At 39.0% G+C, this 19,604-nt stretch overlaps 1 protein-coding gene across 9 annotated transcripts in view; it reads left to right on the forward strand.

Moving 5' to 3' along the window:
* ZRANB3 (zinc finger RANBP2-type containing 3) overlaps positions 1 to 19,604 on the forward strand; it is a 304,975-nt gene that overhangs the window by 102,201 nt on the left and 183,170 nt on the right. For 8 of the 9 annotated variants that reach the window (XM_050750964.1, XM_050750966.1, XM_050750961.1 and 5 more), the window contains exon 3: positions 19,418 to 19,436. The exons of the other annotated variant lie outside the window; for it this stretch is intronic. In XM_050750964.1, the coding sequence (XP_050606921.1) occupies positions 19,418 to 19,436 (19 nt within the window). The remainder of the gene's footprint in view (positions 1 to 19,417; positions 19,437 to 19,604) is intronic. 9 annotated transcript variants of the gene reach the window in all.

Raw genomic sequence — 19,604 nt, forward strand, 5'->3', positions numbered from 1 at the left:
AAAACCACAATTTACCACAAAGGCCATCCAACCTTATACAAAATAATACTTCTGGGTATTCTGGGTGCACTGCCTATGGGGTAGCCCTATAATTTTTTTCATTAAAGAAAAAAAAAAAACCTTTGTGAGGACATTTGCCCAACAACTGTCTTCAGACTGGTGCCATCCTTGTTACTGATTCTCATGACCAAGGATAGTTATCTCAAAACAATTTCTTGTTTAGAACTTGTATATGGGTACAATCCTTATTTTACCCTTAAAAACCTTTGTTTTCTGTTATCTCCCTGAAGATGCACAGTTTACTATGGCATGCATATTCCCATTTCAGTGCCTATTTCCAAATAAACATCATTTTCTCTCAGAGTCTTCTCTGTTATTTAGATTCTCTCTCTCTCTCTGTACACACACACACACACACACAATGTGTGTATGTCACATATAATCTACGATTTATACCTTTCCTAATCTTATGTAAAATCCAAAATGTACACAAAATAGTGTTGTAACATCATGAAAACTAAGAAAAGGAAAACTTTGGTTGAAAATAAGAAAAAAAAAAAAGGCCAGGCATGGTGGCTTACGCCTGTAATCCCAGCATTTTGGGAGGCTGAGGCGGGCAGATCACGAGGTCAGAAGATCGAGAATATCCTGGTTAACACGGTGAAACCCCATCTCTACTAAAAATAGAAAAAAATTAGCCGGGCGTGGTGGCAGGTGCCTGTAGTCCCAGCTACTCAGGAGGCTGAGGCAGGAGAATGGCGTGAACCCGGGAGGCAGAGGTTGCAGTGAGTCAAGATCGCACCACTGCACTCCATCCAGCCTGGGCGACAGAGCGAGACTCCATCTCAAACAAGAAGAAGAAAAAAAAAGAATTATTATTTTCTTTGCTTTGGCAAATGACAGGTATATATAGTTAGGAAAACCTTCATTGTCAACTCTCATCTATCTCAGCCTCTTTGTAGTGTCTCAGGTGGAACCACTGTTTCCTAGAAAAGCTCCTCTAGGCCCCTCAGCTTTTCTGATTCTTCTTTAAGCTCTCATCTCTGCCTCTTTTCCTTGTACCTCCTCCTCTGCCCACCCTCTTCAGTGTTCAGTCTTTAGTCATTTTCAATTCTTGTTTCACCTAAACTCCTGAGGCTATCATCCATTCTCATAGTTTTAAGTACCATCCATATATAAGTCCTAAATCTGTACATTTGGATCTTGGCATATGCTCCAGATCCAAACTTAATAGCTCCTTTTGAACTTTTTTCCTGGATATTCTGAGGTTATTATGACATACAATGCATGTTGATATTTGAAACTAAAGCTAATTAAGCCCTAGATTAAAAAACAAACAAACAAAAACCTCTAAATGCATTAAACAATTTGAGTCTGTGTTTTTTATTCTTGGGCCAGAAGTTTCTGTTTAAAATAAAAACTACAAAACAATAGTGTAGCCATCCCTTGGTATATGCAGAAGATTGGTTCTAGTACTCCAATGGATACGAAAACCTACAGATGCTCAGGTCCTTCATGTAAAATGGCATAGTATTTGCACATAACCTACATATGTCTTCCCATATACTTTAAATTATCTCTAGATTACTTATAATACTTAATACAATGTAAATGCTATGTAAATAATTGTACTGTATTTTTATTTGTCTTGTTTTTGTTACATTGCTATTTTGTTGTTTCTTTAAAAATATTTTTGATCTATGGTTGGTTGAATCCACAGATATAAAACCTGTGGAAATAGAGGGCTGATTTTATCTTGGTTGCATATCAAATTAGTCTGTTGCATTTCTGTAAAAGCTTAAAGCTCTTGTTAACGAGCATTTAATTATAAATACCCTAGATCTCTGTACTCAGTTTCCTAGTCTCATGTGTTTTTGTAAAAATGTACCTTGAAATTATTACAACCTTCCCTGGCTCTGTTAGGTTTTGCCTTTGGTAGGGTTTTTAACACAACTGAATTTGTTTTGATTCTGAAAACTTTAACTTGCTGTCTCTCCATATACATATATATGTACCTTTAACTCTCTCTCCATACATATGTACGTTTTGTGTACATTTTACATTTTACATAAGATGTATATATCATATGTATACAAGTGTTTTTGTGAAAAGTAAACCAAGCTGTGATGAGATGAGGAAAGACAGTAGTTTGTAAATGGAAAAGTGTCATAAAATCTTTATTGCTGTTGTCAGTAAATAAATATTGGCAACAGATATAAGGAAGTTGCAGAGGATAGTAGCTTCAAATTTAGCCATTATAAACTGAAGGGAAATGTGATTGACCTTCAAACCTGGTTGTATAAACACTTTGAATTAGGATGTTGTACAATAACAGAAATACAACTCAAAATGGGTTAATCACTACAGAGATCACATAACACATAACAAGAGTGGGATGGATCTAGGATTGGTTAATTCGCCGGCCTATTCATGTCATCTTTCTACTTTGTCATCCTTAGCAGCTTCAGACATCATATCCTTACTCAGCAATGTTCAGAAGCACATGGAAGGATATATCCAAAGAGTTCTAAGGTCTCTTAACAGGGAAGGAAGAGAGAAAGCTTTAGGTGAAGCAGCCCGTATTTGCTGCGTATGTTATAACTTTGAAAAACTAGTTAAAATAACATTCAGTGTTTTGTTTTGTTTTAGTTCTTTTTACCCATTATGAAACATCAGTAATATACAGGAAAGACATAAAAGCTTGTAATAATTTCAGGGTACATAAGAGATCTAGAGTAATACAAATAAATCCTTGTGTATTCTAAAAACCTAATGAATTTTTAAAAAGAACTGCCTTTTCTGTTCATAAGCTTTAAAAAAATTGAAGTAGTCTCTAATGCTTGATAATATCTTGAAAATATTATGCTTCATTAGTCTGACTCCATTAGCAGAAAATTGCTGTATAACTTTCACTAATAAAGAACAAAATAGGAAATAGTCTCTGCATCTTACTAGAAGGTTTGAAAAAAAGGTATACCTCAGCTGTTTTGAGAGAATTTATTATTTTCAAGATGTATAATAATTCCCACTGAGCCATTCTTTCACACATTAGCTTTTACACAATTATTTATTCATAAAACTGCAGATCAAAAAACTTGATTATGTCTGCAGGAACTAGTAGAACATTTTTAGGGCTTAATTAGATAATATTTATTAGAATATTTTGGAGTTAAAAACAAAACTATGTTTTATATAAAAAAGCAACAAAAAGTAAGCCAGGTCTGCTTGATTTATTCTATAATGATTTTATAAAGTAGTAAAAATGACTTACAATATTGAAATTACTTCATTAATAAAGATGTGGATATAATTGATACCTAAGTGTTGATAGATGGAGGAATAAGTGAAATAGTTTTGTTACAAACTGAGTACGTCTCTTAGAATATAACGTGACACCAACGTTTTGTCTACCAATCAGCTGTAGGTGAAGCAGCCCATATCTAGCCCATATTTAGTCTAGTTGTTTTGATTTATTGAATTATATGCCAGGAAAACCTGAGCATTTCTGTTATAGTCTCTATATTGTGGACATGCAGAGGTTAGAGCAAGTATATATCAAAAATTGTTTTTCAATTTCAGTAGCCATCAAATACACATTATTATTTATTTAGTCATTCGCAAAACATACCTTTGAGCATCAAGCACAGTGCTACGCCCTTAGGTTAAGCGAGAGATAATCATATAAACAAGTGTACCAAATGTTATTGATGTTACGGTATAGGTTTTTTCAGAGGCAGAAGAAGGGCGCAGTCACTTCTTTTTTAAAAAATTACAGATTCAGAGGGGTACATGTATACGTTTGGTATACAAGTATATTGCATAATGGGAGGGTTTGGGCTTCTGGTGAACCCATCACCCAAATAGTGAACATGCTCAATAGATAGTTTTTCAACCCTTGCCCCCCTTTGCCTTTACCCCCTTTCGGAATCCCCAGTGTCCTTGTTCGTCTTTATGTTTACATGTATACCCATTGATCAGCTCCCACTTATAAGTGAGAACGTGAGGTATTTGATTTTCTGCTTCTGAGTTATTTTAATTTCAGTAACCATTAGGATAATGGTCTCTAGTTGCATGCATGTTGTTGCAAAGGACATCATTTTGTTCTCTTTTGTGGTAGTATTCCATGGTGTATATACACTAAATTTTCTTTGTTCAGTCCACTGTTGATGGACACTTAGGTTGATTCCATGACTTTGCTATTGTAAATAGTGCTGTGATAAATATATGAGTGCAGGTGTCTTCTTGATAAAACACTTTCTTTTGCTATGGATAAATACCCAGTAGTAGGATTTCTGAACTGGCAATTCTACTTTTAGTTCTGTGAGAAAACTCCTTACTGCTTTCCATCGGGGTTGAACTAATTTACACCCACCTCCCCGCTCTGCAGTGTATAAGTGTCTCTTTTCTTCATATTCTTGGCAGTATCTGTTATATTTTTTTTATTTTTTTTTGAGACAAGGTCTCACTCTGTCACCCAGGTTGATGTGCAGTGGCATGATCAGGGCTCATCGGAGCCTCAACCTCTGGGGCTCACGCAATCTTCCCACCTCAGCCCCCCAAGTAGCTGTGACTACAGGTGTACACCATCATGCCCAGCTAACTTTTTGTAATTTTAATAGAGATGGGGTTTCACCATGTTACCTAGGCTGGTCTTGAACTCTTAGACTCAAGCAGTCTGCCCACACTGGCCTCCCAAAGTGCTGGGATTACAGGTGTGAGCCACCACACCTGGCCTGTTTTTTGACTTCTTAATGATAGCCATTCTGACTGGTGTGAGATGGTATCTTATTGTGGTTTCAATTTGCATTTGTCCAATGATAGTGATGTTGAGCATTTTTTCATGTTTGTTGGCAACTTGTATGTCTTTTGAGAAGTGTCTGTTCATGTCCTTTGCCCACTTTTCAATGGGGTTGTTTCTCCTTGTTGATTCGTTCCAGTTCCTTATACAGTCTAGATATTGGTCCTTTTTCAGATGCATAGTTTGCAAATATTTTCTCCCATTCTGTAAGTCATCTATTTACTCTGTTGATTGTTTCTTTTGCTGTGCAAGTCCCATTTGCCTATTTTTTGTTTTGTTGCATTTACTTTTGAGGTCTTAGTCATAAATTCTTTGCCTAGTCCAGTGTCTAGAAGAGATTTTCCTAGATTTTCTTCTAGGAATTTTATAGTTTGAAGTCTTACATTTAAGTAATTAAACCATTTTGAGTTAATTTTTATATATGGTGATATGTAGGGTTCCAGTTTCATTCTTCTGCATATGGCTGTACAGTTACCCCAGTACCATTTATTGAATATAGAGTCCTTTCCCCATTGCTTGTTTTTGTCAGCTTTGTCAAAGATTAGGTGGTTGTAGTTGTGTGGTCTTATTTCAGGGCTCTCTATCCTGTTCCATTGGTCTGTGTGTCTGTTTTTGTACCAATACCATGCTGTTTTGGTTACTGTAGCCCTGTTGTGTAGTTTGAAGTTCGGTAGTGTGATGCCTCCAGCTTTGTTCTTTTTGCTTAGAATTACCTGGGCTGTTGGGGCTCTTTTTTGTTTCATATGAATTTTAAAATAGTTTTCTCTAGTCCTGTGAAGAATATCATTGGTAGTTTGATAGGAATAGCATTGAATCTGTACTTTTCTTTAGGCAGTATGGCCATTTTAATGATATTGATTGTTTGTATCCATGAGCATGAGATGTTTTTCCATTTGTTTGTGTCATCTATGAGTTCTTTCATTGGTGTTTCATACAGTTCTCCTTATAGAGATCTTTCTTTTCACCTCCTTAGTTAAATGTATTCCTAGGTATTTTATTTTTTATGTGTGCCTATTGTAAATGGGATTGAAGTCTTTATTTGACTCTCAGCTTGAACATTATTGGTGTATAGAAATGCTACTGATTTTTGTATGTTGATTTTGTATCCTGAAACTTAACTGAAGTTGTTTATCAGGTCTAAGAGTGTTTTGGAAGGATCTTTAGAGTTTTCTAGGTATAAAATTATGTCATCAATGAACAAAGATGATTGGAGTTCCTCTTTTTCTATTTGGATGCTTTCTATTTCTTTCTCTTCCTCTGGCTAGGACTTCCAGTTCTGTGTTGAATAGGAGTAGTGAGAGTAGACATATTAGTCTCATTCCAGTTCGTTGGTGGAACACTTTCAGCATTTCCCCATTCAGTATGATGTTGGCTGTGGGTTTGTCATAGATGGCTCTTATTATTTTGAGGTATATCCCTGATGCCTAATTTGTTGAGAGGGGTTTTTTTTTTAATCATAAAGGGATATTAGAGTTTATCAAATGCTTTCTCAGCATCTATGAAGATGATCATGTGTTTTTTGTTTTTAATTCTGTCTATGCGGTGATTTAGTTTGGATATCTTCTCCAAATTTCATGTTGAAATGTAATCCCCAATGTTGGAGTTAAGGCCTGGTGGGAGATGTTTGGATCATGAGGGTGGATCACTCATGAATAGCTTGGTGCTTTCCTCGCAATAGTGAGTTCTGTGAGACCTGGTTGTTTGAAAGTGTGTGACACCTCCCCACTCATTCTCTTGCTCCTACGTTTGCCTTGTGATGTGTCTGCTCCCCCTTCACCTCCCACTATGATTGTAAGTTTCCTATGGCCCTCACCAGAAGCAGATGCCAGCACCACACTTACTGTACTGCCTGCAGAACCATGAGCCAATTAAACCTCTTTTCTTTATAAATTACTGAGTCTCAGGCATTTCTTTATAGCAATGGAAGAATGACCTACTACATGTGTATTATGCAATAAAGATTACATTGAGAAAGAACGGACTGGCCGGGTGTGGTGGTTCATGCCTGTAATCCCAGCACTTTGGGAGGCTGAGGCGGGTAGATCACCTGAGGTCAGGAGTTCGAGACCAGTCGGACCAACATGGTGAAACTCCCGTCTCTACTAAAAATACAAAAATTAGCTGGGTGTAGTGGCATGCATCTGTAATCCCAGCTACTCAGGAGACTGAGGCAGGAGAATTGCTTGAACCCAGGAGGCAGAGGTTGCAGTGAGCCAAGATCGTGCCGTTGCACTCCAGCCTGGGTGACAAGAGCGAAACTGTCTTAAAAAAAAAAAAAAAAAAAAAGAAAGTCTGGGTGCAGTTGCTCACGTCTGTAATCCCAGCACATTGGGAGGCTGAGGTGGCCAGTCCGGAGATCGAGACCATCCTGGCTAACACAGTGAATCCCTTTCTCTGCTAAAAATACAAAAAATTAGCCAGACATGGTGGTGGGCACCTGTAGTCCCGGCTACTCAGGAGGCTGAGGCAGGAGAATCGCTTGAACCTGGGAGCCAGAGGTTGCAGCAGTGAGTCAAGATAGCGCCACTGCACTCCAGCCTGGGTGACAAGAGCGAAACTGTCTTAAAAAAAAAAAAAAAAAGAAAAGAAAGTCTGGGTGCAGTTGCTCACGTCTGTAATCCCAGCACATTGGGAGGCTGAGGTGGCCAGTCCAGAGATCGAGACCATCCTGGCTAACACAGTGAATCCCTTTCTCTGCTAAAAATACAAAAAATTAGCCGGACATGGTGGTGGGCACCTGTAGTCCCGGCTACTCGGGAGGCTGAGGCAGGAGAATCGCTTGAACCTGGGAGCCAGAGGTTGCAGCAGTGAGTCAAGATAGCGCCACTGCACTCCAGCCTGGGTGACAGAGCGAGACTCCATCTCAAAAAAAAAAAAAAGAAAGAAAGAAAGAATGGACTAACACGTGTATATGCAATAAAGGTTACATTAAGAAAAACATTGCCTGAAATCAAGATTAATGCATAACTCTGGAGCAGTCCTCATGTGTGATTAATCACTGAAGTCATTTCAAAGGAAAAATATTTTCCAAAAGCTTCATTGTTTACTTAAAATTTTTGTATCATGTTAAATATGTACAAACCAAAACTAGATTAAAAAATTTCATATGCTTACAGCTTTTAGGAAATATTTTCAAAATACGAACAAATTTTCAAAAGTAAATATAAATAAGACAAAATAAAAACAGTTAACAATATTAATTTAATATGATAGTATTATTTGGCAGATGCTAAACTGATGCTATTGAGGTTTTATGGCCAAAACTAATAGCCTCATGTCTCTTAAATATTTAAAGTTTATTCATATCCTACACTTCCTTTTTTAATGATGAGGAATTGAGTTCAGCTGCATATAATAATAGCTAAAATATATTGGACTATTTTCTCCTGCAGTTAACAGGATTTTAGAGCTATGCCTTTCCAATCTTCTTGTCCTTTTCTGCCTAGTAGATCACAAGGTAGCTATTACAGTTCGAGATTTGGCATCATTGCTTGATGCAGGAAGAAAGGAAGAGGAAAAAACGGCATGTGCCAACTGAGTCCGACGCTATTTTCACAGGCTTTTCCAAAATCACCACCGAGTGATGTTGACTAAGGCCTCATTGGCCACATTTTGTCATAAAACCACACCTAGTTGAAAAAGAGATTGGAAAAGGAGAGGTTCAGTTCACCACAGGCCCCCCCACCCACAGGGTGTGTTAGTGAGAGGGAAGGGGAGAAGGGATTTTGGAAAAGCAACATTTAGCTCTACCACAAATTCTAAGACCATTTTTAGTCAGGGGTGATTTGGAAGCACTATAGGCATCTTCATCACATAAAGATCACATCAGCTTTGGGGTGTTACTGAAATCTCTATCAAGTAGGTATCTAACTATGTCTGCAATCAGGGAAAGAAAAATGCTTCATATTTGCTCTCATAATTACTGATAATTAAAGTTTAAATTTTAAAAGCTAAAAGAAATCAGTTCCCTCATGAGTATGATGTTCTCCATGCACGCACCCCTATTGCCAGGTGATGTCTCAATTCCACACTTCCCTAAGTCCGACTATTGTAAAAACCTCTATTTACTCTGCATTCTGCAATAAGAAGTATTTAATATAGGTAAATGGGAAGGGATTTCTCATTTAATCCTAAATGCAAAAGGGACCACTAAATGTACATATGTCTGATTTTAAAGTAGTTGTTCAGATGACCCAGAATATACTTACAGTAATATTTTTTGGAATTTAATCTAAGTGACTTAACAGTTAACAAAGAAAATTTGAGTTCCTGAGGCCGGGCGCGGTGGCTCACGCCTGTAATCCCAGCACTTTGGGAGGCCGAGGCGGGCGGATCACAAGGTCAGGAGATCGAGACCACAGTGAAACCCCGTCTCTACTAAAAATACAAAAAATTAGCCAGGCGCGGTGGTGGGCGCCTGTAGTCCCAGCTACTCAGGAGGCTGAGGCAGGAGAATGGCGTGAACCCGGGAGGCGGAGCTTGCAGTGAGCCGAGATCGCGCCACTGCACTCCAGCCTGGGCGACAGCGCGAGACTCCGTCGCAAAAGAAAAAAAAAAAAATTTGAGTTCCTTACAAGTTCATAAATTATTGTCCACAGGCCAAACCAGGCCCACCAGTTATGTTTATAAATAAAGTTTTGTTGGAACACAACCCTGCTCATTCATTTATGTGTTGTCATTGGCTGCTTTTCTGGTATAAGAACAGAGTTGAGTAGTTGTGACAGACATTACATGCATGACCTGTAAAGCCTGAAATATTTACCATCAGAAAAAACTTGCCAACCCCTGCCTTAGAATATATTGGTGAACAACCTTTTAAGAATTAGTGATCTAAAGAAAGTTTCTGGTACAGTGCCAAAAGTTACGACTTTAGTTTGATACATACAACCTTCTATTAAGACTAGATGAGGCTGAGGTGGGCAGATCATGAGGTCAGGAGTTCGAGACCAGCCTGGCCAACATGGTGAAATGCCGTATCTACTAAAAATACAAAAAATTAGCCGGGCATGGTGATGTGTGCCTGTAATCCCAGCTACTTGGGAGGCTGAGGCAGGAGAATCACTTGAACCCAGGAGGCAGAGGTTGCAATGAGCTGAGATCATGCCATTGCACTCCAGCCTGGGTAACAGAGCAAGACTCCATCTAGAGAAAAAAAAACAAAAAGACTGGACGAAGAAACAAAATATGGATTTAACAGAAGAGTGAACTCATAGAGTCCATGCTAATAGGATGTTATTTATTTATTTATTTTTATTATTACTATTTTTGAGATGAAGTCTTGCTCTGTTGCCCAGGCTGGCGTGCAGTGGTGTGATCTTGGCTCACTGCAACCTCTTCCTCCCAGGTTCAAGCAATTCTTCTGCCTCAGCCTTCCGAGTAGCTGGGATTATAGGTGGCCGCTTCAACGCTTGGCTAATTTTTGTATTCTCAGTAGAGATGGGTTTTCACCATGTTGGCCAGGCTGGTCTCAAACTCTTGACCTCATGATCCGCCTGCCTCGGCCTTCCAAAGTGCTGGGATTACAGGCATGAGCCACCACGCCCAGCTGGGATGTAATTTAATAGGAATAAATTCAAAGTCCTAAGTTCAAAATTGAGAAAAATACGAATACCTTTTTGAAAAACAAATTAGGTCCTGTACACTGAAAGAGCTGCAGTGACATGGAGATCACCAGTTACAGAAATGGTAGTCTCGAATTGATAGAATATTGTATTTTGTCCCTTCCCCGTGATCCACGTACCAAGATCTTTCTCATTCAAAAGCATGTTATTGGCATTCCTTACAAACAGCACTCAAACAACAACACAGTTATAAGTGAACAACATAGAATACTAGGCAATACTACATATTTTTAGTAACAATACTAGACATTTTTCATTTTTGTCATCATATTGTGAGTTAAAGTGCCTAAGAGAGTCTGCTGTCTAACCTTGTATGCCCCTCTCTTAAGAGTATAAGTAGCATGCCTGTAAAAAGACAATATTAAAAAAAACCCTCCAGTTTATATGTGTTCACCCTTATTCCTTCCAGGGTGCAGCTTAGTGAGTCTTACTCTAAACCTTGAGCCTGCGATCTTATTTCCTATAACATTGTTCATGTTTTAAAAACCTGTGAATTTTTGTCAGTGGCATACTTAATATGTTGCCACCCATTGAATGTACACTTTAATACTCTCTGAGGTTGCAGTTTTAAAACACTGTATTTCTGATCTATAATTCAAATATGCTTATAAATAAATAGACTTCTAGAAGGATACATAAGAAAGTAGGTCCAGAGGTTGCTTCTGGGAAGGTGCCTGGGGAGCTGGGATACCAGGTGACAGGGTGAAGAGAAATGTTTCACTGTATATTCTATTGTGCCTTTTTACTGTTGGTCAGTGTACATGTATGGCCATTCAAGTAAATCAGTGAAATGTCTTTGAAAACCTGTATCTTCTCCAGAATCATCGTCTAACCTAGGCATAGTCCATTTGCAAATCATACAACTATGACAAGCCAAAGATTTAACAAGTGCACCGAACACGGTGTGATTAGGTGGTTGTCATCACTTAGAGAAAATACTTTAATTAGTTGGATAGGTATATGAAAACCAGTTTACACAGAAATCCAAGGAGAACTGATCAGTTAAAAAAAAAAAGTGACAAAAGAAATGGTTTTTGTTTGTTCAAAGGAGGTAGAAAAAAAGAGTAAGGGCAAAAAAATGCAATGAAATGTGCAGCACAAGGCTTGATACCTTTAACAGTGGAAGTCAAGAGTCAGAAGCTAGTAGATGAAATTAAGAACAGGCATGTAGGGCCAGGTGTGGTGGCTCACGCCTGTAATCCCAGCACTTTGGGAGGCTGAGGCCGGTGGATCACGAGGTCAGGAGATTGAGACCATCCTGGCTAACACGGTGAAACCCCGTCTCTACTAAAAATACAAAAAACAAAAATACAAAAAAAAAAAATACAAAAAATTAGCCAGGTGTGGTGGCGGGCACCTGTAGTTCCAGCTACTTGGGAGGCTGAGGCAGGAGAATGGCGTGAACCAGGGCGGCAGAGCTGGCAGTGAGCCGAGATCGCGCCACTGCACTCCAGCCTGGGCGACAGAGCGAGACTCCATCTCAAAAAAATAAATAAAAAATAAAAATAAAAAAAAAAGAACAGGCATGTAAAATGTGGGGAGCAAATGGACATGATCCTTATTGCTGCAATTTTCCAAATATATGAAATTCATAAATGTGCAAGATATGGAGAAACAGCCACTTCTGCTACATGTGCAGACAATGACCCTCAGTATGTGTCTCCTCTGTGTATATGTTTCAGGGGAGGAGAGGTAAGAGAAAGGGTTATATGGTAACTTCCAGCATTCCTCTTGATCTAGGGCTATAAAAGCAGCAGAATACTATATCTTATTGAAAGCGCAGCAAACAGGACATTTCCAGAATGGAAAGCAGGCATGGAAGCCCACTGTATCCCTAGCATGTGTTCACAGTTACCAATGGAAACAATGGTTACTTTTAGTAGCCCTCCTGCTCAAATAACTTAAATTAGAAATGGGTTCTTGGCTGAAGAAATTAAGCAAGATTTCTGGTTAAAAAGTTTTAAGAAGAGGAGGAGCTACATGAGCATGTTCAAATGCCATCTTTAACTATAATAGAAATCTTTCATATTTCTTCAACAGGATACACCCATGCTAAAGTGAAAATAAAAGGTTTTTCTTTTCCTTTTCTATCCTTTTTTTTTTTTTTTTTTTTTTTTTTTTTTTTTTTTTTTTTTGAGACAGGGTCTGGCTCTGTTGCCCAACCTGAAGTGCAGTGGTACGATCATGCCTCACTGTAGATTAAACCTCCTGGGCTCAAGGAGTTCTCCTACCTCAGTCTCCCAGGTAGCTGGGGCTAGAGGCACACACCACTACACTTGCCTAGTTTTTTATTTTTATTTTTAGTGGAGAGGAGGTCTTGCTATGTTGCCCAGGCTTATCTCAAATTGGTACACTAAAGTGATCCTCCCACCTCAGCTTACCAAAGTGCTGGGGTTATAGTCATGAGCCACCTTGTGCAGTCTCTCGGTTTTGTTGGTTTGTTTTTGTTTGTTTGTTTGTTTTTTTAGATGCAGTCTCACTCTGTTTCCTATACTGGAACACAGTAGCATGATAATAATAGCTCACTACAGACTCAACCTCCTGGGCTCAAGGGATCCTCCTGCCTCAGCATCCCGAGTAGCTGAGACTACGGGCGTGGATGACACAGCTGGCAAATATTTTTTAATTTTAAATTTTTTCTTTTTTGTTTTTGTGGGTACAGAGTAAGTGTATATATTTATGGGGTACATGAGCTATTTTGATATAGGCATACAATATATAATAAGCAGATGTATCACCTCAGGCATTTATTATGTTACAAACAATCCAATTATAGTCTTTTAATTATTTTTAAATGTACAATTAAATTATTATTGACTATAGTCACCCCATTGTGCTATCGAATACTAGATATTATTCATTCTATTTTTATTTACCCATTAACCATCCCGACTTTCCCCCAACCTCACCACTACCCTTCCCAGCCTCTAATAATCATCATTCTATTCTCTATCTCCATGAGTTCAATTGTCTTAATTTTGAGTTCCCACACATAAGTGAGAATGCAAAGTTTGTCTTTCTGTGCCTGGCTTATTGCACGTAATATAATGATCTCTAGTTCCACCCATGTTGTTGCAAATGACAGGATCTCATTCTTTTTTATGGTGAATTGTACTCCATTGTGTATATGTACCACATTTATCTTTTCATCTGTTGATGGACATATAGGTTGTTTCCAAATCTTGGCTATTGTGAATAGTGCTGCAATAAACATGGGAGTACAGATATCTTTTGGTATACTAATTTCCTTCCCTTTGGGTATATACCTAGCAGTAGGATTGCTGGATCAGATAGAAGCTCTATTTTTAGTTTTTGTGTGGAACCTCCAAATTGTTCTCCATAGTGGCTATACTATTTTACATTCCCACCAGCAGTGTACAAGTGTTCCCTTTTCTCCATATCCTTGTCAGCATTTGTTGTTGCCTTTCATTTTAACTGGAGTGAGATGGTATCTCATTATAGTTTTGATTTGCATTTCTCTGATGATCAGTGATGTTGAGCACATTTTCATATAACTGTTTGCCCTTTGTCTTCCTTTGAAAAATACCATCTTTTGTCCATTTAAAAAATTGGATTATTAGATTTTTTTCCTGAAGAGTTGTTTGAGCTTCTTCTTTATTCTGGTTATTAATCCCTTGTCAGATGGATAGTTTGCAAATATTTTCTCCCATTCTGTGGGTTGTCTCTTTGTGGATTGTTTCCTTTTGTGTGCAGAAGCATTTTAACTTGATATGATCCCATTTGTCCATTTTATTTAGTTGCCTGTGTTTGTGGGATATTACTCAAGAAACCTTTGCCCAACCAGGCACCGTGGTTCACCCCTGTAATCCCAGCACTTTGGGAGGCCGAGGCAGGTGGATCATTTGAGGTCAGGAGTTTGAGATCAGCCTGGCCAAAATGGTGAAACCGTGTCTCTACTAAAAATACAAAAATTATCCGGGTGTGGTGGTGTGCACCTGTAGTCCTAGCTACTCGGGAGGCTGAGACATGAGAATCACTTGAACGTGGGAGGCAGGGGTTGTAGTGAGCCAAGATTGCACCCCTGCACTCCAGCCTGGGTGACAGAGTGAAACTGTGTCTCAAAAAAAAAAAAAGAAAAAAGAAAAAAAAGAAACCTTTGCCCATTCTTGTGTCCTGGAGTATCACTTCAGTGTTTCCTGATTTGAGGTCTTAGATTTAAGTCTTTAATCCATTTTGATTTGATTTTTGTTTATGGTGAGAGATAGGGGTCTGATTTAATTCTTCTGTGTGTGAATATCCAGTTTTCCAGCACCATTTATTGAAGAGACTGTCCTTTCTCCCAGTATATGTTTTTGACAGCTTTGTCCAAAATGAGTTCACTGTACATGTATGGATTTGTTTCTGGGTTCTCTATTCTGTTCCTTTGGTCTGTGTGTCTGTATTTATGCTAGTACCTTGCTGGTGACAGTAGCTCTGTAGTACAATTTGAAGTCAGGTAATGTGATTCCTCCAGTTTTGTTCTTTTTGCTCAGGATGGCTTTGGCTATTCTGGGTCTTTTGTGGTTCCATATAAATTTTAGAGTTGTGTTTTCTGTTTCTGTGAAGAGTGTACTTTTTTTTTTTTTTTTTTTTGTAGAGACAGGGTCATGCTGTGTTGTCCAGGCTGATCTCAGTCCTCCATTCAAGCAATCCTGCCTCAGCCTCCCAAAGCACTGGGATTATGGACATAAGCCACTACACGCAGCTTAGTATCTTTTACATAACTGGACATTCCTTCTCATTCTCTTTTGCTGGATTCTTCCCCTCTCTTGACCTCTCGTTGTAGTTCTCCAAGGCTTTTTTTGCCTTGTGGTAAAAAAACACAATGTAAAATTTACTACCTTAACCATTTTAATTTTACAGTATAGTAGTGTTAACTATACCTTATTATGTTTTTTCCTCTATATAAGCTCCCCTTTTCCTCTTCCCTTCTTTCTATACTCTTCCTTCCTAGGTGATCACAGCTAGTCCCTCGACTAAAATATCATCTATTTTGCTTTAGAGTAATTTCAGCTTCCCATCTCCTTACCTCCCTTCAGTTTTGCATATTCAGATTTTTGGATTATGTCCCTTCTGTTTCTAGAGTCTTTATTTAGAGTATATGTGGTCCACTAAATTATCACATATCAAGCTTCATTGCTTACCAGATTCCCTTTCATTTTCTCCTATCTTGAATCTATATTAAGATGTTTTTATTGTTTGGTTATTTTCTCAAGTATTTTTACTGAGATAGTTTGCTTTAGTGGTGTAATTTTGGTAATCTTGAATAGCCTCAAACATCTTTTTGCCATCCCGTAACCAATCGGGGATATCTCGGCTGAGTATAAGATTCGTAACTTCTAGGCTGGGCACGGTGGCTCACGCCTGTAATCCCAGCACTTTGGGAGGCCAAGGCGGGCAGATCATGAGATCAGGAGTTTGAGACCAGCCTGGCCACTGTAGTGAAACCCCGTCTCTACTAAAAAAAAAAATATATATATATATATATATACACAAAAATTAGCTGGGCATGGTGGCGGGCACCTATAATCCCAGCTACTCGGGAGGCTGAGGCAGGAGAATCGCTTGAACCCGGGAGGCAGAGGTTTCATTGAGCCAAGATCATGCCATTGCACTGCAGCCAGGACAACAGAGTGAGACTCCATCTGAAAAAAAAAAGATTCATGACTTCTGCTGCTTTTTGTTTCAGTTAGTTTAGATCCTGTTGCATTGTATTCTAGCTTCTAGAGTTGATGATTAGTCCAGTACCCGTCCTAGTTTTCCCTTTATGGATAATTTTTCTTTCTTTCTGGACACTTGTAAGATTTTTTCTTTATTTGTAAAATTAATGAATTTTACAAGGGTAAAATAGATACTTGTCTTTTCTCTTTAATCCATCCTGAAACTTGGTTTCCCTTTTCACTTATCCACCAAAAGCTAGCCCAGAGAAATTTTCCTTTATTATTTACTTAATCGTTACTTCTCCTCCATGTGGTGCTTTTTCTCTTTTTGAACACCTGTATTTTGTAAAATAGGTCTTTTGGGACTATCTTCAAGTCTTTCTATTCCTTCAGTATTTCCATTTATTTAGCTTCCTGTTCTGTGCTTTGAGATAATCCATGTACTGCATCTTCCAGTCTCTTTATTTAGCTGTCAATAATGATCATCTTAAAAAAAAAAATTCATGTTCTCGTTTTGCTTTGATATCTATACATGAATCTTCCCGGAAAAAAAAAAAAAATCATGTTTTTCCAAGTATTGCTTTTTAGTTTTCTAGTCTCTCAACTTGTTTACAAAGAACGTAATAAATTTTTTACTCTTACATATGTTTTAAATTTCCATTAAAGTATTTGAATTTTATTTTTTATAAAGATATTTACTAGGGCCCGGTGCAGTGGCTCATGCCTATAATCTCAGCAGTTTGGGAGGCCTAGATGTGTGGATCACATGAGTCCAGGAGTTCTAGACCAACCTGAACAACATAGTAAAACCCTGTCTCTACAAATAAAAAAATTAGCTGGGTGTGGTGGCACACACCTGTAGTCCCAGCTACTTTGGAGGCTGAGGTGGAAGGATCATTACAGGTCAAGACTGCAGTGAGCTGTGATCATGCCACTGCCCTCTAGCCTGAGTGACAAAGGGAGACTGTCTCAAAACAAAGAAACCAAAAAACATATTTGTTTGGTAAGCTGACCGAATAATGAAATTTTTTGAATAATGAAATTTCATTTTCATTTAACTGTAATGTATTCCTTGGTTATATATTTACTCCAAATGCTTAATTTGTTGTTGTTGTTGTTGTTGTTGTTGTTTTTGAGACGGAATCTCACTCTGTTGCCCAAGCTGGAGTGCAGTGGCATGATCTTGGCTCATCACTGCAACCTCTGCCTCCCAGGTTCAAGCGTTTCTCCTGCCTCATCCTCTCAAGTAGCTGGGACTATAGGGGCACGCCATCACACCTGGCTAATTTTTTATTTTTAGTACAGACGGGGTTTCACCATGTTGGCCAGGCTGGTCTTGTACTCCTGACCTCAGGTGATCCACTCTCCTCGCCTTCCCAAAGTGCTGGGATTACAGGCATTAGCCACCGTGCCCAGCCATAATTTGTATTTTATATAGAGAAATCAATCTTATAAGATTATATAATGTCAAGACTACTGGGAATAAAGGAAGAATAAAATAGAAAAAGTAGTTTTTGGCCGGGCGCGGTGGCTCAAGCCTGTAATCCCAGCACTTTGGGAGGCCGAGACGGGCGGATCACGAGGTCAGGAGATCGAGACCATCCTGGCTAATACGGTGAAACCCCGTCTCTACTAAAAATACAAAAAAAAAAAACTAGCCGGGCAAGGTGGTGGGCGCCTGTAGTCCCAGCTACTAGGGAGGCTGAGGCAGGAGAATGGCGTAAACCCAGGAGGCGGAGCTTGCAGTGAGCTGAGATCCGGCCACTGCACTCCATCCTGAGCGACAGAGCAAGACTCCATCTCAAAAAATAAAAAAAAATAAAAAAATAAAAAAAAAGAAAAAGTAGTTTTTTTCCTGCCTTTTTTTTTTTTAGTTTTGTTTTGCTTTGTTTCAGAGATAGGATCTCCCCCTGTTGTCCAGGCTGGAGTACAGTGGGACAATCACAGCTCAGTGTAGCTTCCATTTCCTGGTCTCAATCTGTCCTCCCACCTCACCCTCCTGAGCCACTGGGATAACAGGCATGAGCCACTGTACCTGGCCTCTTGCCAATTTTTTAAATATTCCAGCACTTTTTTTAGGTTGTCTGGAAATATCCTCAGTTAAGGGATTGGTTTTCCCCCTTATCATATGTTTGCTGTCTCAAAGGAACACCCGGTAATCCTGACCATGCCTGCTATTCTTTCCCTTTGCCTTTGTTTTTCTGCTACTTTATACTTGAGTTTATGCCCCATCCTCAATTATCATTGCATAGAATTTGTTTCTATAGGTTAATAAGGAAGAACTGAGAAAATAAAGTTTAGCAAAGTGATAGAAATAAAAACTCAGTGGCTGGGTGCAGTGGCTCACGCCTGGAATCCCAGCACTTTGGGAGGCCGAGGCGGGCAGATCATGAGGTCAGGAGATCAAGACCATCCTGGCTAACACGGTGAAACCCCGTCTCTACTAAAACTACAAAAAACTAGCCGGGCGTGGTGGCGGGTGCTTGTAGTCCCAGCTACTTGGGAGTTTGAGGCAGGAGAACTGTGTGAACCCAGGAGGCAGAGCTTGCAGTGAGCGGAGATCACGCCACTGCACTCCAGCCTGCGTGACAGAGCAAGACTCTGTCTCAAAAAAAAAAGAAAAACTCAGCTTAAAGGTAGGCTTAGCAGATATACTATAGCATATGTAGTTATGTGTTTAACTTATGCTAATATGTAATTCACACTTATTTTCTTACATTTTAATGCAGCATTCTTCTCTTTATAGAGAAGACCAATCTTAAGGTTTAAGGATGAGGAGGGTGGTCATTGGTACAATCACTTACCACTTTACTCACATTTTTGAAGGGCCATTGTAGCTATCTTCATGGGCAGGCTGTGGGAACAGCACATCTGAAGCTCTAACACTCCCACATAGCCATATGCCTTTGGCAGCTGGAGAGTCATATAAAATCAGCCCTGACCCGTGTTCTCATACTTATAAACACCTCTCTCTGGCTTACTACTTTAGTATTTATGAACTACTTTGTGGCAAGCTACTTAATCAGAACTTTAAAAATGGTTCACTTTGGCCAGGCACGGTTGCTCACGCCTGTAATCCCAGCACTTTGGGAGGCTGAGGTGGGCGAAACACGAGGTCAAGAGATCGATACCATCCTGAGCAACATGGTGAAACCCCATCTCTACTAAAAATACAAAAATTAGATGGGCGTGGTGGCACGCACCTGTAGCCCCAGGTACTCAGGAGGCTGAGGCAGGAGAATCACTTGAACCTGAGAGATGGAAATTGCAGTGAGTCTCAAAAAAAAAAAAAAAAAAAGTTCACTTTGATAATTAATTTTTTTTTTTTTTTTTTCCAGGTGTATGGTTGCTGATGAAGTAAGTGTTTCAATGGTTTTTATGTCTTTTATAAGATTACACAGCTAGTTTTTGGTGTCTACTATTTTCCATGTACTCTTTCTCCATACAACTATATGTCTATATATGGGAATGGGGGGAGAGAGAAAGATGGGAGGGTGAGAAGGGAGGGGAGAGGGAATGAGAATG

This window comes from Macaca thibetana, chromosome 12, assembly GCF_024542745.1.
Source record: "Macaca thibetana thibetana isolate TM-01 chromosome 12, ASM2454274v1, whole genome shotgun sequence".
NCBI lineage: Eukaryota > Metazoa > Chordata > Mammalia > Primates > Cercopithecidae > Macaca > Macaca thibetana.